Source organism: Cheilinus undulatus, linkage group 12 (assembly GCF_018320785.1).
Source record: "Cheilinus undulatus linkage group 12, ASM1832078v1, whole genome shotgun sequence".
Classification (NCBI taxonomy): Eukaryota; Metazoa; Chordata; class Actinopteri; order Labriformes; family Labridae; genus Cheilinus; species Cheilinus undulatus.
Genome location: NC_054876.1, coordinates 29,547,220 through 29,574,754, shown reverse-complemented (window position 1 = coordinate 29,574,754; position 27,535 = coordinate 29,547,220). Strand labels below are relative to the sequence as shown.

Genomic DNA, 27,535 nt, shown 5'->3' with positions numbered 1-27,535 from the left:
TCTTACCTTTGATGGATTAGCTGTGTTCATAGAAGTTATACATGAAGAGGAATTTAAGCTGAGGACTAACTCTAATACAAATATATTTTTCTCCATGGGATTATTAGTGGCTAAAAGCATGCAGCCTTGTACTTTGGCTGTCTGTTTGATGGGTGTCAGGGGACGTACTGTGGCACTCAAAGGTGCTCATGAATGACAGTAGTTTTGTTTAAAATCTGCATTATTTTTTTCTTTATTGTCTTTGCTTTGTTGCTACTGAAAAATTTATACACAAACAAATGCACACAGAATGTGGTGCTATCTGTCAGACCCATAGTGAAACTCTTCAGAGGAGAGTGTGGGTGTCCGGTGGAGCTCATAGGCAGAAAGAGATCAGAGTTCATTTATCTCCCCTCCAGACAAACTTCAGTGAAATATCCCAAAGTTAAAAAGATCAGTGCAGATAGTAAAACATCAGCCATCCCACTCTTCCTGTCTCTCTCTCTTTCTCCAACCCCTAAACTCAGCCTGTGCCTCTATTTGTCAGCTCCACCTGTCCTGTCTCTCAATCTGTCCATCCATCTATCCGCAGACCTGCTCCTTAAACAGTACTCCGCCACTGGATGAATAAGAGATGAGGGGATGAGTGTGGGGAGGATAGATGGAGGTGAGGGAGAAGTGAAGAGGTGCAGCAGAGTCCGGTCGAGCCCTGTGGGGATGAGGGTGTAAATGGATCTTGAGGAGCCGGTGTCACCTGTCCCGGGACCATTAATTAGTCATTCAGACTTGTAATGGAGTGAGCCGGAGCCAGACGGACACAACGGGCCAAACAAAAAGGAGTCACTCAGTAGAGTTAGCTGTGGCTGCTGATCACTGTGAAATTCTCAAAGTCGATAATATAATACATTTATAAATGGAATAAAAGTTAAGAAGTAAAATTCTCAGCGAAAACTTTTTTATTAGTCTTGCTCAGGAGTGCAGATGTCCATCACTGAATAACCTTTGTTAGTATGTAACCCCAGCAGATAACACATTCTTATTGTGATTATTAATTATTTTAAACATTTATTATTATTCAGTACTGTGCATAAGTTTTAGACATGTTTTGGCTAAAATTTCAGGCTGAAGTAAGGCATAGATGTGGCAAGTAAGCCACCTGAGGGCACCATCAGATGGAAAGGAGGATTGGCACAACCCCATTCGAGCTCTGGATGTCTTTTGCCAAAAAAATAACAATTTCCACACCTTTAGGGCAGAGTAAGGGGGTGGATGTGGCGCTTAAATATGGCCCAGGGTACAGTCCAGGTGGGGAGTTCGGTTGCCACAAGTCCCTGTTTGGGCTGTGGATGTCTCAAGAGCCCAAAAACCAGTGGTGGACAAAGTATTCAACTCCAGTACTTGAGTCAAAGTATTGATACTCATTGTCAGATTTTACTCAAGTACAAGTAAAAGTTGCTTGGTGAAATTTTACTCAAGTTAAAGTACTGAAGTACTTACTTTTAAAAATACTTAAGTCTTCAAAAGTACAAAGTACACTTTCTAATATCAGTACATTGCTGTATTGTTTTCCCAGAGCTTTTACAGAACCTTGTAACTCTCTGAAACCACCTAATGATGTACTGACTTACATGTAGAGCCACTCTGCTACAAAAAGTCTATAAAAACACCTGTAAAAACTTCACCATAAAAATGCAATCAAAAACAATAAGGACAACTGTTGTCATTTAATTTTTGTTGATATGAATCATTCCTCATTTCTGAAATCTCAAACATTGAGCTGAGACATGGCCATGGGTGCGCTGGTTTTTCAGCTTGAGTTTCTCCTGCCATCTTCCATTGCTGAGTTTTGTTTGAATGAAGGTGGGAGAGCTTGCTACACAGAGCGAGGATGACGTAGCCTATTTCCAAAATCCATCCCAGGTGTGAGCGGTGACTTTGATTGGTTCCCTTCTGTGAGGAGCACAGCGCATGGCCAATTGCATTTTAGAAAAGAAAAACATCTGACTACAAAGCTTTGCTGAACCTAAAAGGAACGAGCAATGACAAGCTTCCTAGAAATGTAGTGGAGTCGAAAGTACAATATTTTTCTTTGAAATGTAGTGGAGTCGTAAGTTTCCAAAAAAACAAATACTCGAGTAAAGTACAAATACTGAAAAAATGTACTTAAGTACAGTACTCAAGTAAATGTACTCCCTTACTGTCCACCACTGCCAAAAACTGCCAGGTGGGAAAAGACCCAGCAAAAGAGATGTCGTTGAGCTTAACCTTTGCTGCTGAGCAATATACATGTGTGTTGATATGTGTGGAGCCCTAGGTTGTTGCACATCAGGCCCCATGATGAATCCTTAGCGCCCTACATGCCTAAAACTCACACACATGACTATACAATCAAATATGCACTTTTCTTGATCTCAGATCTCCCTTTTAATGTGTTTGAAAAGTGCCATACAAGCAGGATATCACTAAACAGTGCTGTTTAACGAAAGTCGGGAAAATCTAGACTCAGACAAGTGACATTACTCCCCATGGAGGGTTCAGTTTTGCTCATAAAAGACTGGGATGTACATCCTTGTTTTGTTATCTTGATACTAGAACGTAGTGGAAATTGTCATTTATGGGTCTAAAGATTAAGACTGCTGCAATTTTAATACAAGAAATGTATGTATCATACTTACAGTTAACAAGAATTTAACTTTGTTAACATTTAACCGTTATTAATTCCATAATCTTCAATAGCAAATAATCATTTAATTGTATACATAACTAACTTAACGGCAACTGGTTTTATCAAAAACATTATCTTTTTGCAATATCAATTGACCTGAGTTCTTAAGAGGCAGTGAAGTCTTAGAAAAGTAAAAATTAAACAATATCTGTATTGAAGATCCACTAAGTAAAAAAAAAAATCCCATCATTACTGTCTTCAGTTTTGTTGCACTCTGGGAGTTCATAATTTCATGTTGGTCAAGCTTTTCACATTGAAAGTACCCGTGGGCTGTGGCAGAGGGAGGCATTCTGGCTCATTATTCAATAAGCTCTCCAATGTTCAGGAGCTGGTGTACTCTTGCTCAGGCTATCCATGAACTATCTTACCATGTAAGAGCAGGGCACAAATCCTTCTTCTTTCTCAGCTAAATAAACAGAGTGGAGATGAACCTAGTACACATTTACTGATGCACAAGCTCTAACAATGCCAGTTAGTGGGGTACTGTTGGCTTAAAGTGCTGAAAGTTTTGACATTTTTCACAGATTTTCTTTTTCGCCTTCATGATCAGAATTACACAAAAGTTTCATTTATGAGATAATCTTGTGCTTTAAAGTGAAAAAGTCTGAATTCTTTAAACGAAAATGATGTTAATGGAAACTCAATAAAAAAATAAACAGATGACTAGGAAAATATAAGAAAGACAGTAAATACACAGTTGCATTTAAACTTAAAAGATATTGACTGCTAAACTAAAACTAAAAAAAAACTATGAATATAAGACAAAGACTAAGTTTCTATGAAGTCACTGTCCATACGTTAAAATGATGAATTCAAGTCACCTAATAATAGGCACAATTTAAAATTCCATTAACCATCCTACCTTCCTGCTTATAATAAAAAGTTAATTTTCCATTTCAAGGCTGCAGATAAATGAAATTTCCTCACAGAGATGTATAAATTCATAATTTCTCACATTAACATCCTGACTGGAAGAATATATCATTTTATCTTAGTTAATCCATCCCCCTCCAACTCAACATCTGGTGTTTTTAAATATGTAATATGATCTCAAAGCATCAGCACCTCCAAATCTGAGATCTGAGACATTAAAAAACATAAGCCCAAGAAATCTCAAGTATAACACCAAATGTTCCCTATGTTTCCATACCATAGCTGTCAAATTAGGATTAACTAGAAATTAATTCTTGTATATATGGATCTGAAAAGAAGACAATATGTCTTGAATAATAAGTATGTAAGAGCCACACTCTAGGATGATTATGCCATTCCCCTAGGTGTTGTAATTCGTATGCTTCTACAAATGCATGAGTTGAAAGATAAAGTCAAGACTTTTAGAAGATTTGTAACCCCCGAAAAGTCCCTTTAGTTTTTTCTTTTTACCTTAAGATTACACAACAGTCACTCCTCTAGTATTTGGTTGGATTAGTTTGCATCTCTTGCCGGTCTGTCATGAACATTAAGTTTCTAACGATCACATAACAAACAAATGATATGGATACTTGGCTACCAATGTCTCTATTTAGATTGAATTACAAAACGGTTGATATCTGATGTTCAGGTGACCGCTGTTTGTCCTTCTGGCTATCGTTGACTAGAGACGCTGCGGCCTCCATGGCAGTTAAGACACTCGTGCTGAAGGGTGAAGTGTATCAGTGACACCTTGGAAAGTGAACCTGCTGCCTGTGTCCGGCCAACACTGGGCCTGCCGCCCATCCTGTTAGAAGGGGTTAATCAGTTTTAGGGGATCCAGTTTCAGCCGCACTGTGTGGATAAAATGTTTTGGAAAAAGGAGGATTTGTTCCATTTGTCAAGTTGGCTATAAACACCACACTTTGTTTTCCTTTTTCTTTGTTACAAAAAGTGGTCAAAGTGTTAGAGTAAGGCGTTTTAGAAGAGAAATGTAGATTTGAATTCTGATTGTGGTCTTACCGGCCTGTCAACACTTCATCCACCCCCCTCCCATAAACCTCAGTGCTGTCAGACTCTTCTGAAGGGCCAAAATAAGAGACCGTATTTATGTTTGGCAGGTTCGAGCTATCAGAGTGGTAGTACCCTCCATCCATCAGCAAACAGACGGCTCATCACTTCTCTGCACAGTCAGGGTGAACTTTTCAGGGCAAACAGCCGCTGCTCTGTACTCAAGGCAGCAAGACACTGTGGAGATGGACGAGCAGCGTCCTGACTCTGCTGCTCTCGTCTCTCATTTACTCAATAATTGATGTATTTTGGAGCCGCTGAGAGATGAGCGATGTGAGATCTCCAGGCCTGTGTGTGTGTGTGTGTGTGTTGGGGGGGGGGGGGGGGTGGCAAAGAAGGAAGTCAGTAAAAAGTTCTTATCCACAAGGAAACTTATCAAACTCTGTACCTAAGCACGGTTTTAGATTTTGATATTGAATTCTATCAACTAATACTGTACACTTCTACTTCTCAGCATTTCAGGAACGTTATTGAACTTTTTACCTCTATACATTTATTTAACAGCAGTATTCGAATGTTTGATTGCATTTTAGATGAGAAAATAGCTTGTGAAAACCAGTATGTCATTAAATATTCACAGCTTTCTTTACCATTACAACTTAAAAAGAAGCACTAAAAGGTAAAAATACTTCATATCTGTTTTACCAAAACTGTTTTTCCAGTTAGAATGAAGAAATTCAAATGACTGTTTCAGGACAGCACAGACAGAATTGACTTGTATTATCCCTCAGGGGAGGTTATGCACATTTTACATGCTTTTCATTCTTCATTTTTTGATAATTTTGGCTGTGTTCATGTATATGGCATGAGTTTTGGCAAGATCGTGTAATTTTATTTGATCTTGTTATGTTCTTGGTCTTTGGTCTTGTTCAAGCTCAGCTCCTACAGTAACTCTGAAATACTTTTTCTTTTTACAAGCGTTACTCTCAAGCTGTTAAGAGCAAAAAATGCACCATTGAAATCCAATTTCACTTTCATGAAAGCATCATACATGCATTTAATTACATCAGGGTGTCAATCTAGGCTTTGGCCTTGGAATTGATCATTTTTACTACTCTCCACCTGACGGCGTCATTTTGACCATATTTGGCATACGGGGAAGAAAAAACATGCAAAAAATAAAAATGCTTAAAAATTAATGTTTCTGCTAATTATTTACATATCCCAGGCTGTAATTATTTAACACACAAAAATTACTTTGTATGTAGTATATTGAAATTAATTCATTTTTCTGTAGCATCATAACAAAACAAACAAACAAAAAACAAAAAAACAGAAACAAACAAAACAAAAAACAAACAAAAACGGGCATTCAAAGGGTTAAAATATTCAAAAATTAATGAATATTTGATATCAATAATTAGGTCAGTAGTAGTTGAAATAAACAGCTCAATGAGTAAAGTACAATAAAATATCAACATATAATATTCTTATAGCTACCGTATGAAAAGTGCATTTTCTGCGCTTAGCAGCTTTATAGGGAGTATGTGACATTGCACAAAAATCAATGTTGCTGCTAATCATTCACTGGCTTTAACAATTCAAAACAAAATAATTGCATGTAGCATATTAAAAATAATTTCTTTTTTTTTCATCAAAAACAGGGTAGCATCATGACAAAAACATGATACTCAAGGGAAAATATGTCTTTAAATAGCTACCATATGAAAAGTGCATTTTTGTGCTTAGCAGCTTGAGTGCGACTAATATTAAAACAATCCCTAAGGATTCTCCAAAACATTTCGATTAGACAAAATTCCAGAGGATGGAGATACATTCATGTTGCTGACCCTTTTTCTTTTCTATTCTAATGTGCTGTTGAATCATGTCATAACCTGTTTGATTATTCTTAAGATCTGTTCTTTTGACCTAGACCAGTGGTTCTCACCTGGCCTTGAGTCAGGACCTACCACCAATTCCTTGTTGACCAATTGGGATCCAATATCTGAAAAATGTCAGTCATAACCAAGTCTTTTGGATAAAAATGGGGGTAGTTTGGACTTGAGATGGAACAAAAGCTGTGATGAAACAAAAATATTGAAATGTTCTTCAAAATAAAAGCCCATTATAGACCACATACTTTTTTCCAGGCACACATCTACAACTCACTGAACATGGCTTGGCGGCCCACCTTTGAGTCCTGACCCACCTGTTGAGAGCTGAAGGGCCTAGACCATAGGTTGGTTACACAATGTATAATAATGTAAATGTATATGAGATATAAACACATTCTCCTGTGCCAGCTACAGTAGTAAAAATGCTGCTGCTTATAAATATGTAGTACAGTCATCATTTATCAAACAGAGGGCATGACAAATATTGGACATTACAGGGAGGGGTACATTTACTGATATTACCCATATATTTAAACTAAGTACGGGTTTGGATCTTTGTATCTGGCACATTCATTGTTATACTGGTGCTTTTACTCTAAGATAAAAATTTAAAGCAGGGGTATCAAACAGGTTTTAACCATAAATCACACTCAAAAAATATAATAGGCCACTTTGATTAATCTCACTCTGTGGGCAGGGCTGAAGTCAAGCACAAGCTCCATGTTCTAATGTTGGACATATTGCATTATATTTATAGAATTTGCTGCAAGCCTGTTAAAATGAACCTCAGGATGTGTTGGCCCTGTGGACTGTAGTTTGGACACCCTTAGAGATGTTAGAGCAGGGACTCAAATGTTAAAAATTAATCTAATGCTTTAGTTCAAAAAGCTGCAGTTCTTCAAGTGTCCACTTGAGTATGACTTCAAAAAGTCCTTGAGGTCCTGTTGCCATGCATGTTAAAATGCCTATTGTTACAGCAGATGTAAACACATTTAGGGCCTGGTTCAATTAATGTAGTATCAATGGCTCATATCTTTATTAGTACACACTGTACAGAGGCTGTATTAAAAAAGCTAGTCTGTCATGTAAACATTAAAACTGAGTTCTCCTAAATATGTTAAATCAGGGGTGTGGCTGAGCTGACTGACAGGCAGGAGAGTAGTGGCTGTGGGAGGCTTAAAGCTTCAAACTTTGCTTTAGAAACTAATGGATAATGCCACTGAGACTACATTCATGTTTAAACTGTCTATGGATTAGAGAAGCTCTTTCAAAACCGTCACCTAAATAATCAACTAACCAAGCTCTTTACTCTTAATCTTTAAAGAAACTTGTCAGATCAAGAGCAGATGCTTTCACCAAAAGGGAAACAAGCGCGGTGATGTGTAAGTTTTTGGAAACCTTTGATGCAAAGTAAGAAAGTGTGTAGGCAAACCTCTTTTAACAGGAGTACCTGTGAGCATTATCCCTGCTGAAGTGTCCTTGAACACGACACCACCTCCCCACCTGCTCTGATCAGCTGATCCTGAGCTCCTCTTGTGAAGAGAAGAAAGTGAAAAGGAAATTTCCCTACAGAGAGCCATAAAGGATCACATTGCATTATATTACATTACGAGCAGGGATAACAGATGACGGAAAAGCATGGAGAGAAATGTGTTCATCATCCATCCATGTTTCAGAGCGGAGCCGAAAATACTCGTGCCATTACAGTGGAGAACAAAGTGGGACATTTGCAGAGGAAAGGAGGCATGGATAGATGAAAGAGGAGGAGGAGAGGGAGAGATTATCTTTCATTTATTATGGCGGAACTTATTAAAAAGGGGAGGTCATTATTTTTATCTGAAGAGTGGAGAGAGAGGGAGACCTATTCTTAGCTTTTACCCTTATGACTCCACAAGATAGATCAAGAGTTTTATATGAGCCCAGCTCTTCCAAACCACTGCTCTGTCAAGCTCACAGCAAACAGAAAAGTCCTACTGATGTTATTATTGGTTTGTCAGATAAATGCACTTTTCTGGCAGTTATGAAAATAAAAAAGAGTTTCAGATCTTTATTCTGAAGTTCTCATACATAGACTCTCCAGGCGACAGAGGGGAACTGCTGACACCACAGAATATAAACTAAGTAAGTAAATAAATTTCCCCAAGGGTGGATTTTTCCTCAATACTTTTTATTTGCTTTTTGAGGTTGGAAGTAAGTCACCTGGGTTATTGTTCCCTGGAGTGGGATGAATAATGTCAGCAATATTCAGCTTTCATTTCTGGGAGCATCATAACAAGAGAGCAGGCTGTAGTCAGGGAAAGGAAGACAGTTTTCTCCAAAAAGTTGTCAAATAATCAGCTGATATTGGGAAATTATGCGGTTTGGGTTGAGAAGGGCTTTAGTAAATGAAAAACAAAATAAATATGCAAGTAACATGCTCTCAAAAATATCTAGTGCTGCTATCCAGTTATTATGTGTCTGTAGTTGGAAATAATAATAATTCTGCATGCATCCTGCATGGTTGTGAGAACAGCAGATCTAGGGCAGAATTGTAATTTAAAAACCCTGTAATTTGAGTCTTAATACTCTAGATATGTTGGAATATGGTTGCTATAAACATGTGAAACACTGAGATCTATATGTGACTGAACGTTGAATTAAGACCATTAGAAAGTTTTCCACCTCTTTCCTGGCTGGGTTTAATTTGGGCTGGGCAAATATGTGGACTGGTGATGTCACCGGCCCACAGTGGGGAATGGTTCTTAATGCTCTCCCTGACAGCACTAAGAACTGTGATTCTATTGGAAGCTTTAAGAACAAACTTAAAAATCTACTGAGAGACACTCAACTCTGTAACCACTGATTTTATAACATAATTTTAAAAATGACTGTTTGTGTGTATGTGAGTGTATGTGCCTGTGTGGGTGATCTACAGCTCTGCAGTTTTGAGCTAATGTTTTATTGCCATTTCTTTGTGATGTTTTATAACTGATGTTTCAATTGTGACCTCCCAAGGGACTGCAGATGTGAATTAGCTTTGAGCTAACTCTGGTACAATCCATCAAATGGAAACATTTATGTTTTTTTATTGTGCATGGTCCCTTTACAAATAAACAAACAAATAAATAAAATAAAAAAAATCATTTTCACTTAACAGGGTCTTTAAGTCAGCCACTGGTGGGTTGTTGATACAGATTTACAGATATGCCATATTCCTTCAATTTCTTGAGAATGGATTTAAAGGGGACATATTATGCAAAATCAATTTTTCAGGCTTTTCCAACACAAATATGTGCCACTGGCCTGTCCAGAATCCCCTCAAGTACCAGAAAAATCCATTCCCTCTCCCCCTCTCTTTCTCCACCTTTCAGAAAATGTGTGCTGAAACAAGCCGCTACCAGCTGAGATGCTGGATAGCTCAGTGGGTTACCCTGCTGACTACGGTCTGGGAGATTGAAGGTTTGAAACACAGTCTAAACTTTGGAAAAACAGTGTCTGTAATATCATGAGTGCTGCATCCATTTCCTGAGAGGGCGGAGTCAGACAGCTAATTACCATTTAAAGCCACAGACACAGAAATAGCTTGTTCTGAGAAGGGCTGAAACAGAGTTTTTAGACATGCAAAAATCAAATACTGGAGTGTTTTTTTCAGGAATAAACTTCACAGGCATGTTTTGGGGACCTCTGAGAACAATATAAACTTGTCTTAAAAGGGTAAAATATGTCCCCTTTAACTGAACTCCGGAGGGATCTTCAGAGCCTTGGAATTTTTTTTATCCATCCCTGACTTATACATTTCACAGTATAATTTTCTCTTAAGAGTCTTGGAGTGTTCTTTTGTCTTCATGGTGTAATGGTAGCCAGGAATACTAATTTACCAGAGACTAAACTAATTATTGTTGTGTTTAAATCCATATTCATTTTGCCATTAAAGAGATTTTTCTTGTATTTTTTTGTAATAAATGCCAAATTAAATTGACTATGACTGATTATAAAATCAATAAATGGGTGAAACATCCAAGGGCATGAATACTTTTTATTGGCACTATAAATCAGTTTTCCTGTCTGTATTTAAATGTTTTAAGTATCAACAACCCACCAGTGGCTTACTTATTACAATTCTGGATTTGACTGAACTCCGGGGCATGTTCAGTGCCTTGCAAAAAGCAAAAAAAAAAAAAAAAAAAAGCTAAAGATGCATCATATGTGTACCACAACTGTCTTAATCACATGTGCTCATGGGGTCTCTAAAAAGTGATTACTTTTACATTTTTATAGTGATATATAGAGGCAAAGTCAGGGTATCATTGAAGTCAATAGAGTATCAATCGTCAGTCTTTACATATTTCTGGGGACCATGAAAGTCTGTACCTTATTCTAATTGAACTGTGGAAAATTAAAATTCTAATAACAAAAACCCTTCTACCCTTCCAGCTACTTAGATATAGCTGTGTGTCAGTGTCCCAGAAAGGTGAGCAAACTCTTTTTTATTAGAGTGATTGCCGCTGGGTCTGCTGGTCCAGCTCACCCTCATCTTGTCCAGCAGCGCACACTCCTCTCCAGCACATGTGCCAAATTTAGCAAGCACCTCTCTCCACAGCTGAAATTACACCGGCCCTCAAACACATAGATCGTGACTTTCATTCCCTTTCTCTCTTTCCAATTATGATTTGGGAGTTGAAACTGTAGTCTGCAAATGCAAGCCTCCAACAAACCACGGATGATTTGATTTTGCTCCAACAGACACTGAAATCATCGGTGTCTTCCAAACTGTTTTAAAGATACTCTATATTCAGTTCTGGCCTACTATTATTTACCGCGGGTCATTTCCATTACAGTAGGTAATAACCTTGTCTGTATGAGAGAGTGATGGAGATTTTATTTTTGCATGAGCACCAGCCACATTACAATCATCTGCATCATGTATTGGATGTCCTCTGCTGTGGCAAAAGAGGCTGAAAGATAGAGGCATGGGGAAAACGGACTGAAGGAACAAATCCACTAAAAGGCAGAAGCAGACACCAGAGAGGTCGAGGGGGTCGCAGTTTTCAGAGTGAGGGGCTCATGTGTCCACAAGGGTGGTAGAGGAGCAGCTGGAGGGGAGTTTCTGTACATTAAAGGTGAACATAAGACCCTCCAAGGGGGATGCAGGGGGAATTTGTAGTGCAGATTGATGGATAAGTGATGAAAGGAAGATCAATGAATCTCCCTAAAACCATCATAAAGTCTATGCTGCTTTTACATATTTGATACTTACCTTGAGCTACCTTGAGCTGAAATGATGGTACTGGCTCCAGTAGAAGACATAAGCTTGTATGCTATCAGCCTTATCCTCAGAGAAATTTGGGTTATTTGCAATCTACGGGAAAAGATATATAGAACAGCCACAATCCTTAAGAATCACAGTGACATTTCTGATTGGTGGAGCCCGCTATTGCCTGCAAATTTTGGCTATAGTCTGCTTCTACTGAGTCTCAAGAAATTGTTGGCTCAACTTTAATCTACATATATATTCACTTGGTATATCTTTCTTACATACAGTAGTTTAAGAAACTCAGTATAATGTGTTGTGTCAGTTTTCAAAAGTGCTCCCAATATAGCATAATTTGTTCATTCAGCATTAATTAAGATGGATTTTTTTGCAGCGTTCATGGCTTTCAGTTGGTTGAGCATGCAGCAGCCTGGCAGAAAAGCTTATAACAGTGGCTTCTGTGATGTTTAAGTACTTCTATATCTACAAAAGTGGAGAAACTTTCTCCTTACACAACCAGCAGGATGAAAGTCTACAAAACAATGGACAGCTTTATGTATTAAAGATGTATGCAGCTGTTTGGGAAATGAAGGGAAAGAAATCCTTCCTCTTAAAATCGTAGGTTAGAGCTACGTAGCTTACATTAGCTCATTCATGTCACACAAGGTACGCTAACATGTGTGACTTAAAGTATTAATGACTGAAAGGTACACACTGTGTGCTCAGCATACCATCCATGCTATAGCAAAGGTGCCTCTCACAGGCAAGATTTGACAAATTGAACTTCAGTCATAGTGCAAAAGTGTCAAATGCCCGAGGAATTCTGGGAAAACTGCAGGTTGAGAGAAGATTGTAAAAAAAAAAAATTTAGAGTACAATGACAAAAGATACCTAAATTGATCAAATACTGATTACTTACAACAAAAAGGTGCTCTATCAACCCAGAATAGAGCTGAAATAGGTGTTTTGAATTTCTAAAATAACAGTTTTTTTTTTTTTTTAACTAACTTTCACTGTTCGGTCTCACAGTGTATACATACTTTTTCAGCTGAAACCCTTAGCTACTCTTAAATTTTTAATCTTTTTAATGAAGAAAAGCATAATAACAAAAGAACAATAGTAAAGGTTTGTCCTCATTTTAATAGAATCAAAATAATAGGCAGTTCAAACAATGAAACTAAAAGAAGAGTGTAAAATTATCCTTTCTCTCCTCTTGACAGCACTTTACTTTATGCCACACCAAAGGAGGTTACCAGTGTGGTTTAATGAACATTTGATTTTGCATCTTCATTGTATTGAAGGGAATGCAAACTCATGTTAAGGTGCCTCAGTAGTTTTGATGATAAGAGCTGAGTTTTACCATTTCTTCCAGCCATATTTTAACAGGTAGACCTTCTTTCTGTTCCCCCCCCAAAACATTAGGACAGGTTTTCTTTGACTATGACAAGTGTGTAGGCTAGCAGTTGTTTTTGCTGATGGCTGGAAAAATGGATCAGAGACTTCAAATGGCACCATAAGAGGCTTGGGTTGCAGTACTGAATGCAAAATGTGTTAAAGGAATTGGAACTTAATCACATAATGAGTACAAAAAAAATGTCACACATTTGTCCTCAAGTCATTCGTTCGTATTATTCACTGTAGAAGTTTAACTCATTAATGTATTGTTTGAGCCAGTGCTGCTAAATCCAACAATTTTACCATATGATAAACTTGTTTAGTGTATAGGTGTAGTTTTTCTCTCACTTTAACAGCCACACCTTCTCAGTGAAGGTCAGAGTTCATTGTTATGGTTACAGCGGCGTGTATAATTCATGCACTTTTAAAGCTGATGACCAGCTGCTTACAGGCGACACACTGACTCAGGCCAACTCAGCTGTTTGTAACTCTGTCGGTCTGTGTTACAGATATTGACGCAGGCCTTGTCACAGAATACACACGCGACAGCTTTTTGTTTGTGGTCTGGACGATTTTGATTGCATTATGTATACCAAGACATCTGATAAGCCCGAGATCACGGCGCCTGGAAATGGCCTCAAATGGCACTGGACAGTCCGATGTGGAGCCTGTGATCTGATACTGCGGCAGACTCACTCATGCTGGCCCTGTTTCTCTTTCTCATTCCTCTTTTCCCTCCCTGCATAACTATATGTATTTGCCAGTGTTCTTCCCTTTGAACATGAGCTCACATTTTCTCACTGATCTGTAGCAAACATTACAAAACAGGAGGGCAAGTAAAATAAGAAAACAAAAGAAAACCTGAACCTGCTGATCAAGTGATTTTAGGTTTTGAGTTTTACACAATTTGTCCTGGGAGTATAAATCAGTGTCCTTTTAAAGACGAATGTCAATCTTTTTTAATTAAACACAGCAGCTTCATTGGCTCTGTTACATTTTTGACAGCTATGCTTACACTAGCTTTACATCAGCAGGCATCAGGCTGTCTACATCTATTAAAGCAGTTATCTTAGGCTCAACATTAGCACTTTTTTAGCTGCATCAGTGACTCTGGGAGTTAAAAGTCATTTTCTAACATGTCATGTTAACATTATGATGATAAAAAGCAGTTGAGAACTTGAGAAGTGCTGATAATTTTACAAAAAAAGATTTACTTGAGCTGGGAGTGGAATTAAAACTGTATTACTTTCTTAGAGGCAACAGGCATTTCATGTGTTTGATAAGCTTTTTTTTTTTTTAGTTTATTTATTTGCACATATAATATGTAAAACAAAGAAATACATGTAACATACCTCTCTTGATAGAGAGGAAGTTTAGAAATATGAGCAGGTGAGGTCAGAAACCTGGAAGGCTTTTGGGAGGACCTCACCGTAGCCTGATTAATTATTTGATTATGATAAATGTTCAATACATTATAAAAATAAAGAAGGATAGTAATACAAAATAATGGTAATAAAGGTAGTGACATAAGTCGTATTGGTGGACGTAGTAGCAGCAGGATTTGTCGGAAAAGAAAACAAGTAAATAAATAAATAAATAAAATAGGCTCAAAAAAGGGGAAGAACAAAAAAAACTAAATGAAAATACAACAAAACAGTAATCAAGCCAGTTACTGTGAAGAAAAGAAAAGAAAAAAAAAAAAAATATATATATATATATATATATATTCATACATACATATATACATTTTTTTTCTTTTTCCTTTTTTTGTATTTATATTTTTTGTATTTACATGTGTTGATATATATATATATATATATATATATATATATATATATACGGTCTAGTATAATGAAAAAACAAGCATAACGGAAAACAATGTGGCATTAGGGAAGGGAGAATTGGACAGTTAAGCCATGTTGTGCTTTTTTTTATTAATTTCAATGATATTTTCTTTTTGAATATTGCCAATGAAGAGGAGATTTCAGCCAGTTGGTGGTGTTCATTCCACAACAGAATCCCTCTCTACTTGGTGGTGTACTGCCCTCTAGAAGTATTGCAACGGGGTCAGTGTAGTTGACGTGCTTGTCTTGTTTCGTATGTATGAATACTCGAATTTGTGCGAAAATATTGCTAGAATTGGACTGGTAGTATGGAACTTTGGTGGATTGCTTTGTAGAAGAAAATGCAGATTTGGATGGTGTTAAAATCAAAGATAGTGGAGATTTTTAATTTGTCAAACAGTGGAGAAGAAGGGGCCCTGTACTTTGAGTTAGTAGCTATTCTTGCAAAGTGTTTCTGGAGGAGGTGGAGTTTGTTTAGATTAGTGGGATATGTGTTTGCCCAGACAACATTGCAGTAAGTTAGGTATGGAAATATTAGACTATAGTATAGTGTTAGCAAACTGGATCTGTTGAGGAATGAACTGATTTTATTGATGATTCCTAAGGACTTGGATACTTTCTTTACCACAGAATTGATTTGCTCTTTCCAGGTGCATTGCTCATCCACCATGATGCCAAGAAAGCGAGCAGAGGATACTCTACTTATTTCATTGTCTTCAATGAAGAGCTTTGCTGTATTCATATCATATTTTTTCCTGCTAGAAAATATGATGAAGTTGGTTTTTTTAATATTCAAAGATAGTTTATTCATTTGAAACCACTTTGAAAAGGCCAGGAGGCCGTTGTTGGCTTCCTTTATTAGGGTTTTGAAGTGCTTACTGGAAAGAACAAGGTTTGTGTCATCTGCAAATAAAATGGGGAAAATAGTGTTTGATACTGTGGCTAGATCATTGATATAAAGTAGGAATAATAAGGGACCAAGGATTGAACCTTGGGCCACACCACATGTCAAAGTTGACGTGCTGGACTTACAGTTGTTTGTGTATACAAATTGTTGTCTGTTGGTGACATAATTTTTTTTACCAGTGGAAGACATTACCTTGAAAGCTGTATTTATATAATTTTGATAATAATATTTCGTGGTCGACTGTATCAAATGCTTTTGATAAGTCAAGAAAGATTCCTATTGCGTATTCATTGTTGTCCAGTGCTGTAGTGATCTTATCCACAAGATCTAATAGAGCCACGTAAGCAGAATGATTTTTGCGGAAGCCATATTGATGGTTGTAAAGAATATTGTTTGAAGTTATGTGATGTAGACATCTTTTGTAGACCAATTTTTCCAGAATTTTTGAGAAACAAGGTAAAATTGAAAGTGGGCGGTAGTTGGTGAATGAGCTTGGATCGTCTGATTTGAAAATTGGAATGACTTTAGCAATTTTGAGATCATTTGTTACTACACCTGTTTCTAGTGACAAAGAGAATATGAATGTTAATGGACCTGAAATGTAGGGTTTGATCTCTTTCACCAGGGTAGTTCTAACTTCGTCGTGTCTTACAGCACTTGGTTTAAGTTTATCAATTATATTTTCAATCTCGCTGGTGTCGGGCCGATCAAATTTCTCAAGTGGGGGAAAGCAACCATCAATATAGTCCAGAAGGCTACCATCTGGGGTTTCAATTTTGCCTGCAAGAGAGGGACCTACATTTACAAAAAAAATCGTTGAACTTGCAGGCAATCTTATACGGGTCAGTAAACGTTTTCCCATTATCAGAGAAGTGTGGTGGGAATTTTACAACAGATTTTGTTTTGTTTAATAATTGATTTATGATTGACCAGGTTTCTTTAATGTTTTTTGAGGACTCCTTGAATTTTTCAGCAAAATGTTTTGTTTTGTTTTTTGTTTTTTTTTTTGCTGTTCTGATTAGATGAGTAAATTTATTTCTATATGTTTTGTAATTCATTTGATTTAGTGGTGTAGGATTTTTTAGAAATTTTTTATAAAGGCTATTTTTATTTTTTGAGGACTTCAGCAGCCCAGGGATGAACCAAGGCTTGTGAGAGTCCTGACTTGAGGATTTTTTAGCACTGATTAAGGGAAAACATTTATTGAGGGCCGTGTTGAAGGACTCCATGAAAGTTTGGTAAGCAGTGTTAGAGTTGGTCTGAGTATAAACATTGTCCCAAGGAAGGTTACTAAGAACTTGTTTGAAACTAGCTATGTTTCTTGCATGATATTTATGGTAAGTTACTTTGTTCTCTTGGTGTGTTTCCTTATAATTGTCTAGCAAAGTAAATTGAAAAATTGGAAAATGATCACTATAGTGGGTTTATGAATAATAAGGTAAAAAATAATTGGAGTATAGGTTGTTTAGGAAGTCTTGAGTTGGCGTGTGGGTTTCATTTTTGAATAATTTAATGTTGTAGTCACCAAGGATACAGTACATTTTTCCTTCTTTAGTTATTTTATTCAGAGTACTTGCCATATAATCATTGGAGTTGTTAGTGTCGGTATCCGGCGGGTGATATATACAGCCAATGATAATCTTTCGGCTATTTTTGGGTAGGGTTAATTCAATATAAATGGACTCTGTGTCAGCACCCTCTGAGTTTATCGACAGGTCTGCTCTGTGTACATAATTAATATCCTTGTGAATATACAATGCTACACCACCGCCACTTTTTTTCAGTCTTGTTAAATGTAGTGCGGTATATTGTGGGATCTCGTAGAGGTTTTTTATGTCAACTGAAAGCCAAGTTTCTGTAAGTGCAATAACTGAGACGTTATGGCTCATGGAAGTCAGAAGTTGGGATAGGTGGTCGTAGTTTTTAGGGAGACTACTGATGATGAGATGCAAGGTGGAGAACAGATAGTAGTCATTTGGGAAAGATTTAATCAGGAGTTCAAATTGTTTTTCATTGTAGAATCTGCAGGGTTCCCTCATTCTTCGGATACTGTTTGCAACAGGGTCTACCTCATTTCAATTGGTATTGATACCATATCAAGGTCGAAAGGGTTAAAACTCATATTCTCAAAAGAGGGAAATTGTGTACATTGTCGGGTGGGTTACAGCTACTGATACCATCCTGGTTTTTAAAGTCAGCCATGTCTTATTAATTCCATATCAGGTACTGTTTTCACTTTATTAATATTTTTAAAAACAAAAGAATTTGAGTTAGTTTTACTTTAAAGTTAAACACATACAGTTTGGTCTATTTTATCACCAACACTTTAGTGCCTATAAAAAGTAGTCACCCCTTGGATGGTTTACACTTTTATTGATTTTAGAAATCAATCTTGGCCAATATAACTTTGCTTTTTGACAAAAAGTGCTAAAAAATGCCTTGAATGACAAAGTGAAAACAGATGTCCTACAAAGTAATGTCAACTAAATAAAAATTTGTAATGTAAAATAAGTGATTGATACATATTCACCCCCTTTAAAGTGACTGACCTAATTTAACAGAGGTCCAGCCAATTGGTGCAAGTAGTCTCATTATTAGTGAAATGGGGATTGTAGTATAAAAACACCCGTGTCTGGATGGTTCAGCCACTGGTTAATCAGTGTTCCTGGCTACCATTACATCATGAAGACAAAAGAACACTCCAGGCAGCTCAAAGAAAAGGTTATTGAAAAGTATAAGCCAGGGGTTGGATACAAAAACACTTAAAGGCACTGATCATCCCCAAGAGTTCAGCTAAATCCATCATCAAGAAATGAAAGGAATTTGCTGGATGACCTGATCTGGCTAGATCAGGTTGTCTTCACAAACTGAGTAAGCATGCAAGAAGGAGACTAGTGAGAGGCAACTAAGATACCCATGACAACTCTGAAGGATTACAAGCTTCAGCATGTGACATGGGAGAGACTCTGCATATAACAACTTTTGCCTCTCAAAACTTCATGGGAGAGTGGCATTTTGAAGAAAAGTCATTTAAATCTTGACTAGAGTTTGCCAAGGGGCATATGGGAGACTCCATGGCCAAATGGAAGAAAGTTCTTTGGTCTGATGAGACGAAAATGGTGCTTTTTGGTCATCAGTCAAGACGCTATGTTTGGAACATCACCACAAACACACCATTCCCACTGTAAAGCACAGCAGTGGCAGCATCATGCTTTGGGGATGCTTCTCAGTAACCAACCCTAAAAGGCTTGTAAAGGTAGAGGGTGAAATGAATGCAACAAAATGTAGGAAAATCCTGGAGGACAATCTTATCTAGTTTACAAGAGAACTACGGCTTGGGAGAAGATTTATTTTCCAGAAAGATGATGACTCAAAGCATACAGCAAAAGCTACACAGAAATAAAGACAACAAGGTGAATTTTCTGGAGTCAAAGCCCAGACCTCAATCCAATAGAGAATTTGTGGCTGGGCTTGAAAAGGGCTGTTCACACCTGATGCCTTTTTTAACCTGACAGAATTGGAGGTGGGGGTGAGGGGGGTCTTTGAAATCACTTATTATACATTCTGTAACTTTACTAAATTGGTGTTACTTTGTAGAATTCTGTTTGACATTAACACATTTTTAGTACTTTTTAAATCAATAAGTCAAAATATATTGACTATGATTGGTTTTTAAAATGAATTAAAGGGTAAAATATCCATTGGGATGAACACTTTTGATAAGCAGTATACATGCCCTTTTTTGCCATCCAGGCTTGGGCAGGACAGACCTTATGACATCAGATGCAAAAGATCTGATATTTTCTTAATACCCAAGGTCCTAGAATTAGCAATAAATGATAACTTATATAAAATTTACAACTTGAGTTACAACCTGGACTGTCTGTTCTCTAACTGTCTTTAGCCTTAATGGCATTGATGATTCTTTTGAGTCAAAGTTGACCCTGGTTTGCTTTATGAAGTTCCTGAAAGTTTGAACATTATGCAGTCTTTTACCTGTGACTGTTTTATCTTTGCAACATTATGCGAGAACCCTCTCTAACAGGCCATTTTTGGAGTCACCATCATGGGACTCCTACGCTGATTTCACCAGCTGCCTCTCCACAATTTTGTCTCGACCTTGACTTTCTGTAAGTACCCTTCTACATCTGTGGGACTGGCTGTCCTCCAGGTACTGGTGATGTGTAGTTGTCAGAGGCCTCAGGAGTTCCAGCTGTGGTTGTAGATGTTATTGTCTTTTCTCAACGGGACCTGTCACGCTCATCTGTGCAAAAGCAATGACCCTCAACTGCAGATCTTGCACTGCTCTGACTTCTTTACAGCCGTTTATGTTCATTGTTGCATTTATTCCTCATGGAGTAGGTTTTTGAATGTTCTGATATTGAGAGGAAAAAACTAAATAAACAAAACTTGCAAATTGTAGCTCTATAGACTTGCAAGTTGGAGGTTTACAGGTCTCAGCAGGTTCAAAAGTCAGAGCTACATCTTGCATTTCTGCCATCTGGGCATGAAATTGAATTTGTCAGTGGATAACTGCTGCCACCTAAAGGTCAGAGGGATACCTGTATGTGTGTAGTAGCTGTGGCTATTTGAAGATTTAATAGATGGACTGATTAAGTAGCTCCAGAGTAAATCAAACTTAATTACAGTCATAAAGAACACACTCTTTTACAGCCATTGCCTTTAGAGCAGTACACTCAACCTGAAAGCACCTGGCGGATATGTTGACTCACACTAAGAGACTGCAACTGAAGCATGAAATTGAAATTATTGATGGATACCTTCTGACACCAAGAGGTCAGAGAGCTCCAGACAGCAGCATTTAAGCATGTGGCCACCTGGTAGACACACATTGGCACATTGCAATTTATAAATGTATTTATTCATTATCAGTGCACTCAAGAAAAAAGTGCACTTTACAGATTTTAAAACAGATCACTGAGCAAAAAAGAAAAAATACTATTTTTAATGATTAGACTTCCCTCGGAGACAGTCCTCCATGGCTTGCAGCTCCTGTAATTCCTCACAGTGAGGGCCACAGTGAAGGCAGAGCAGCCGCCCGACCTTGGGGATGACGGAGAGTGCTGGCCCTCGGGCTCCGCTGAGAGGATGAGAGGAGAAACTACTCTGTTATATCTACTGATAATGCCAAAAAGATCAAACAGGGGGACTTGAAAATCCAACACAGCATACCCCGAGAAATTGCTCATACTGCCCGCACATCTTTGACTCACCCGTTGAAGTGCAGTTGAGCTAATTTGAAGAGCTGTCGGCCCAGTTCAGTACTGTCTTCTCCGTACTGTGAGCTAATAGCGACAGCGCTTCGCTCCAGATGGAAGGCAGCTCTGTTCCAGTCACCTGCAGAATCAGCAAAAAGGAAGAAAGCAATAAGAAGACAGAGGATCTAAAGGTCAGGATGATCTATCTGACACCTCAGGGTGTCTGAGAGTCTGTCACTGTTTTATGGCTTTAGCTACAAATGTGAGTGAGCCACGATTGGCGCTTTTGATGTAGGTAGGTACAATTTCCAAAATGTATTTAGATTTTAGAACCAAACCTTTTCTACTGTTTTTTTTTTCTGATTAAGTGATGCAGTACTGAGCAAAACATGTGAGAGGCATAATGCTATGAGGGAGATGCAAAAATATGTGTGAACAAAGAAAGGATGGCAAAAACAAAAAAAAAGTGCATTGTGTGTTGGGAGGCAGCAAACAGGATGTTTCTGAAAGTGGCTGGTAGGGGAAATGTGGAAAGTAAAATTTAGGGATGGATTGGGCCATATAAGTTGGTAGCAGAGAGGAAGAACCAAACACAGCTATAATCACAATGTTCTGTATTTTTCAAAAATCAATAACATTTGAGCTTATCGATACGGCTATGAGTCTTGTGAGTTCAGTGACATAATGCCATTTCCTCTTATCACTGGGAGTAGCATGAACTCATAACACTGGTTTTATACCGCAACAGGACAATTTTCTTCATCTGCCTAATCAAAAATGCTCCCAAACTTTGTATAAAACCCCCTTAATTAAAATATCATTCCAGTGTTGAAGTCTGCGTTGAAAATGGCAGAAAGAAAGCAAATTAAATTTCAATGGAAAGAAAACTGAGTGTATGTGTGGGGGGGGTTTCATCCATTTATTATATATATATATATATATATATATACATTTATTATTTTTTCCATTTTCCATTCTCTTTCACCTTCTTCCATAACCCTTTCTTTAACTTCCCTTTTCACTTCTTTTTCACTTCTCATTTCCCCCATTTCAGGATGAAGTTGGGATCTTAAAGATGCCAGGTATTTCTATGTAACAACATGGCATTAAATAAGCAATAACTTGGTGATAGTTTTTAGGATATAAAGAGAAGAAAAACAATCACCCAAACAACTATTGTCCTATTGCAAAACCATCTTCAAGAAAGCCTGGGTACCATCTTTTAGACGAACCCATGAAAAGACTGTTTTGATTTTTGACCATGCTTTCAAATAATACAAGCTATTATAATGACTGATAGTGTCAGAAAGTATCAGAAAGATTAAAACAAAACCATGGATCTGAAGAGAGAGAAGTGCCTAAACTGCATAAATACTTTCACAATGACATAACTGTATAATCTGGACAGTGACTGAACTTACATGCATTTTTTGGGTATTTAAACAAACAAACAAAAGTCCCAATATTATGTGCCTAACACTTCTTTTTTTTGCTACAGTATCAAAATCACTTGATTTTCTTAAGTTTTGAAGTTGAAAATTCTGGTACTCTAACAAATCCCATGCATGCAGTGCATTAACCGAACATTCAAATGTTACATTGGGATTGTCACTCTCACCCATTGTAGCATACGCTCTGGCTGTAGTGTCTTCCAGCTCTCCCTGTAGAGGGTGGGTCTCTGAAAGCATCAGTCCAGACCGACAGTTGGTTCTCTTCAGCAGCCTCAGAGCTTCATCTGAGGGCAAGGGCAGGTTAGAAGAACATGTAACATTTCAAATACGATAAAATGACATATTGTGCACAGTCTATTGATAACCACCTGGGTTGTCCCTCTCCATGAGGTCCACAGCTTTCTCCAGGTCAGCTCTGATCTCCTGCAGCCTGTCACTCACTTCAGATGAAGTCATTTGATGACCACAGGAGGACTGGGAACATATAAATTCTTTCCCTCTCTCCTCAGTGTTTTTCTGGAAGTCAAAGAAAGTGTCTCAATTAAAATACAGCTATCAATGACATAAGGTCACTCTGGTCAGTGCAGTCAATAACGCATCTGAATGTGCTACAGAAACACAAATAAACACCTACTTTGAGAGATCTTTTACACTTGCAACACAGGAGTCCAGACTGATGTAGACTTCCTCTATCACCTGACCGATGTGTTCTGCCCTCTGTTTCCTCCTGCTGCTGCAGAGTGCAGGCCTCACACTGACAGAGGAAATAGTACTGCTCCTGTAGGAGGCGCTGGCGTTCTTTGGTCGCCATTCTGCTACTGTGAGGACCTAAAGGAGAGAGGAGAGCGGTGTTGTTTTAAACTAAAACACATATTTTCATATATTTCAGTGATGGCTGTTGATTCTGACAGAACATTACTGGCAAGAACTATAATGTGAAATAAACAGGTTTAAAAAAATGTTCATTTGTCTAGTAACTACCACATTTTAATAATTTAGACTTCATGAAAATTTGAGACAGTTATGGTGCAGCCATCTATAGATGTAAAACAAAATACCACAATGCAACCATATTAGAAAAAAACTTGCATACATATAAAAAAAAAAATACAAAAGACACAATAGCCCCTATCTAATAAGGACAGAAATCCCACAAAAGGGGATCAATGTAACTGTCAGAAAACAATTATTCAGTTATCCTTTTCATATTGATCTTTGAATTACAAGTTATTTTATTTTCCTCCTTTACTTTTCCTTAAATGCATAGTATGTAAATTCCACTGTTAGGGAGCTCTCAATCAAAAGAATAATAAATGATGCTCTTATACTTTCACTGAGGGAGCTAGCTTTAAGGGTTAACAGCTCCTTTAAGTGTATAAAAACTTCACCAAAAGCAACGTTATAGTAAAACATGCATAGAAAAGTAATGTTAATGCTAGTCTGCAATTCATTATCTTAATGATACTACAGCTGCATCTCAGAAAATTAGATTATCATGAAAAAGTATTTATAGTTCTTTTTCATGCACTTCTGCTCTTAGAATCTCTTCCAGCATTCTAACATTCCTGTTTCACTCACTAGAGAGTGACTGCTTTTCTCACCGTAACAGTGAAGGATCTCTTGTCCAGCGCTGATAGCTTTAGCTGCTCTGACAGTTGCAGTGACTCCACATGAGGCGCTTCTGGGGTCTGAAGGCAGGTCAGCCTCAGAGGGATCAGTACTGGTCCCAGTGCTGAACACCAGACTTGTATTGGGACAGCATGAGTGATTCAGGAGACTGAGAGTTGGGAATATTGCCGTAGCAATGCGTATTTCTCTGCTTGACTGCACTGGAGTGTTTGCTGTTCCTGAGAGAAGCAACGAGCAGAAAGCAAAAGGTCATTTTGAGACTCAAGAACATAAACAGCCTCTCTAAAGGAGAGGAGACTATAAAATAAACCCTTATTTATTCACAATAGAACATAAACAACACATCAGATGTCAAACTGTATTTACTAATTACATGAAAAATATTAGCTCATTTTGAGTTTGAAGGCAACAACACATCTCAAAAAAGAAGGGATGGTGCAACAAAAGGCTGGAGAACTAGGTGGCAATAACAAAAAACAGCTAAAGGAGCATTTCACAACTACTTAGGTTAGTTGGAAACAGATTAGTAACATAAATGGGTATAAAAGGAGCATTTTAGAGAGGCAGAGTCTCTCAAAAGTAAAGATGGGCAGAGGTTCACCAACTGGCGAAAAAAATGTGTTTATACATTATGGAAACAATTTAAAAAATGTGAAGTTGTAAAGACTCTGGATATCCCACCATCTACAGTACATAATATTCTCAAAAGATTCAGAGAATCTAGAGGAATCTGAAGGTCAGTTTTAGAAATTGTGATCTTGAGGCCCTCAAGTGGCACTGCCTTTAAAACAGACAGACATGGGAATGACTGCATGGGCTCAGGAACACCAGAAATCACTGTCAGTCAACACAGTTCGCCATGCCATCCACAAATGCAAGTTAAAGCTGCATCATGCAAAGGAGAAACCGTATGTTAACAGGATCCAGGAATTCTGCTGTCTTCTCCAGGCCAAAGCTCATTTAAAATGGACTGAGGCAAAATGGAAAACTGTTCTGTGGTCAGATAAATCAAAATTTAAAATTCTTTTCTGGAAACCACAGATGCCATGTCCTGTAGACTAAAGAGGAGAGGGACCATTCAGCTTTTTACAAGCGCAAAAGTTCAAAGCCTGCATTTGTGATGGTATGAGGTTGTATTAGTGCCTGTGATGTGGACAGCTTACAGAGCTGCAAAGGCTCTATAAATGCTGTAAAGTATATAGAGGTTTTAAAGCAACATATAATCCCATCCACAACATGTATCTTAGGGAAGGCTTTGCATAATTACATAACTACATACCACATCCATCCAAAAAGAAGAGCTCAGGTGCTGAACTGGACTGCCTGCAGTCCAGACCTTTCATCAATAGAAATCATTTGGCCACCTTAAAAAGAAAAATCCAGCAAAGAAGACCCAGGACTGTTGAGCAGCAAGAATCGTACATCAGGCAAAAATGTACGATCAGCCAAAAAAACTCAAGCGACTTGTCCCCTTACTTCCCAGATGTCTAAAAGCTGTTACTAAAAGAAAAGGTGATGCAACACAATGGTAAACATGGTCCTGTCCCTACTTTTTTAGATCTGTTGCTGCTATCAAATTAAAAATGAGTTAATAATTTTCATGAAATGGTAAAATGTCTCAGTTTCAACATCTGATATGTTGTTTATGTTTTGTTTTGGGTAAAATATGGATGCATGAGATTTGAATATCATTGCATTCTGTTTTTACTTACACTTTACAGCACCCCAACATTTTTGGTATTGGGGTTGTACATTGGATTGGCTTTACACACATTATTATACTACAGGTGAAGTCTATAGTGGCCTGTCATCTTCATACTTTGGTGTATGTGGCACCCCTGCAGTAGTCCAACTACAAGTATGTCTATGCTTGTAGAGTAATTTTAGGTCGGGCATCCATCTCTTTACCAATTGGTTCACTAAAAAACTGTATTCAGAATTTAAAAAGCTTTCAAACTGCTCCCATAATTATGATAGTAGTAAAATAATGACACTGCATGCATAACAAAAATGTATAGTACTTGTGAAATCTGTCTGGGATGTACCTGTGTCTTGCACTGTGCAGACAGCCTGTGCATTACACCTCAGCTGTAGCATGTGTCTCAGAACTGTACTTCCCAGAAGCCACAGCTCAGTGCTCCAGTCTTCTACTTCTCCCCTCTCATTTTCAAATTGGCTTTTTGCACCTGAAGGTCTATGGAGGTGCCAAGATGCAGGTTGGGGTCCATCTTTGCTGAGCTTTAGGTAGAGAGTTGCAGCAGTTACTGCACACAGGAAACGCACACCAGGGCTGTGTGTATCTAGGTGGTGCAGTAAGTGAAACACACTCAGGTAAGAGTCACCGTAGTGGTACGCAGAAGGATCAGGTTGATGTACACAGTTGAGTTGTGTCTTTTCATGCTGATCTCCGATTGGTTTCCTGGCCATTTGGATGTTTTCTAACCCTGCCTTTAATGTGACCCTAAGAGCCAGCTGTGACATCACACCCATCACCATCAGCTCTTCTCCCAGCGAGCACTCCCAGCGATGATGCTCGTCCCAGGCATCTCTCTGACAGGATGTGGAGCAGTAACGACTGTAGCTGCACCCCTCGCACGGCACAGGACACAAAGTCTCTGCCAAACACCTGTGACAGCGTCTGTGCTCTGTTCCAAACAACACTCCCCTCTGTGTGTTCCTCCCTGTCACTTCCTCCATCCCTGGGATAAGGACACAGCAGTATGGCCTGTCATGTAGGAAAACCTCCCCAGCTGCTATGCTCTCAACAGCCACCAGGTGTCGGCCTTTCTCTGAGCTGAAGCTAACAGCAGCACAAGGGCTGATTCCAGATATCAGGGGTCCAGCAGTGGCCTTCATTTTTTGATGATTCCCTGTAGCAGCACTGGGATGATCCTCTTCTGTCTTTTGACCCACAGAGAGATGACTGAGACACTGTGAGCGGCGCTCTTCTAGTTTGTGTGAAAGATGAGAGGGATAATTTTTCTGTAGGGCTCTGGTGATGTCTTCAAGTGAATCCTGTTGAAAAAGGAAACACAAGCATGAGAAACAACATAATAACAGATTACAATAGAGTTGTTGTGATGCCACCAGAAGTTTGAGTCTCAATATGACACAAGTAAAAATAAAATATTATGAACACCTGTTTTCATACCATCATAGCAAAAGTGAAAGTCTTTGGCACCAAATAATAGTTTTTTAAACAGAGAAAGTAGTGATTTTAATTACTGTATTAATTAAAAACAAGATTTTTAGAATTTAGGTATCAAAATGCTTTGTAGGGTTTGGTGCAGTTTGTAAGTACAGTATTTTTTAGTGATTTTGTTCTGCAGAAGGGAAATAAA

The 27,535-nt window shown here is 38.1% G+C and overlaps 1 protein-coding gene across 1 annotated transcript in view; it reads left to right on the top strand.

Moving 5' to 3' along the window:
- The window catches only part of LOC121518483 (olfactory receptor 1-like), a 72,343-nt gene extending 45,292 nt beyond the window's left edge, over positions 1-27,051 (top strand). The window contains exon 4 of the mRNA XM_041800815.1: positions 26,661-27,051. Coding sequence (XP_041656749.1) covers positions 26,661-26,902 — 242 coding nt within the window. The 3' untranslated portion in view covers positions 26,903-27,051. The remainder of the gene's footprint in view (positions 1-26,660) is intronic.
- Positions 27,052-27,535: the final 484 nt, after the last annotated feature.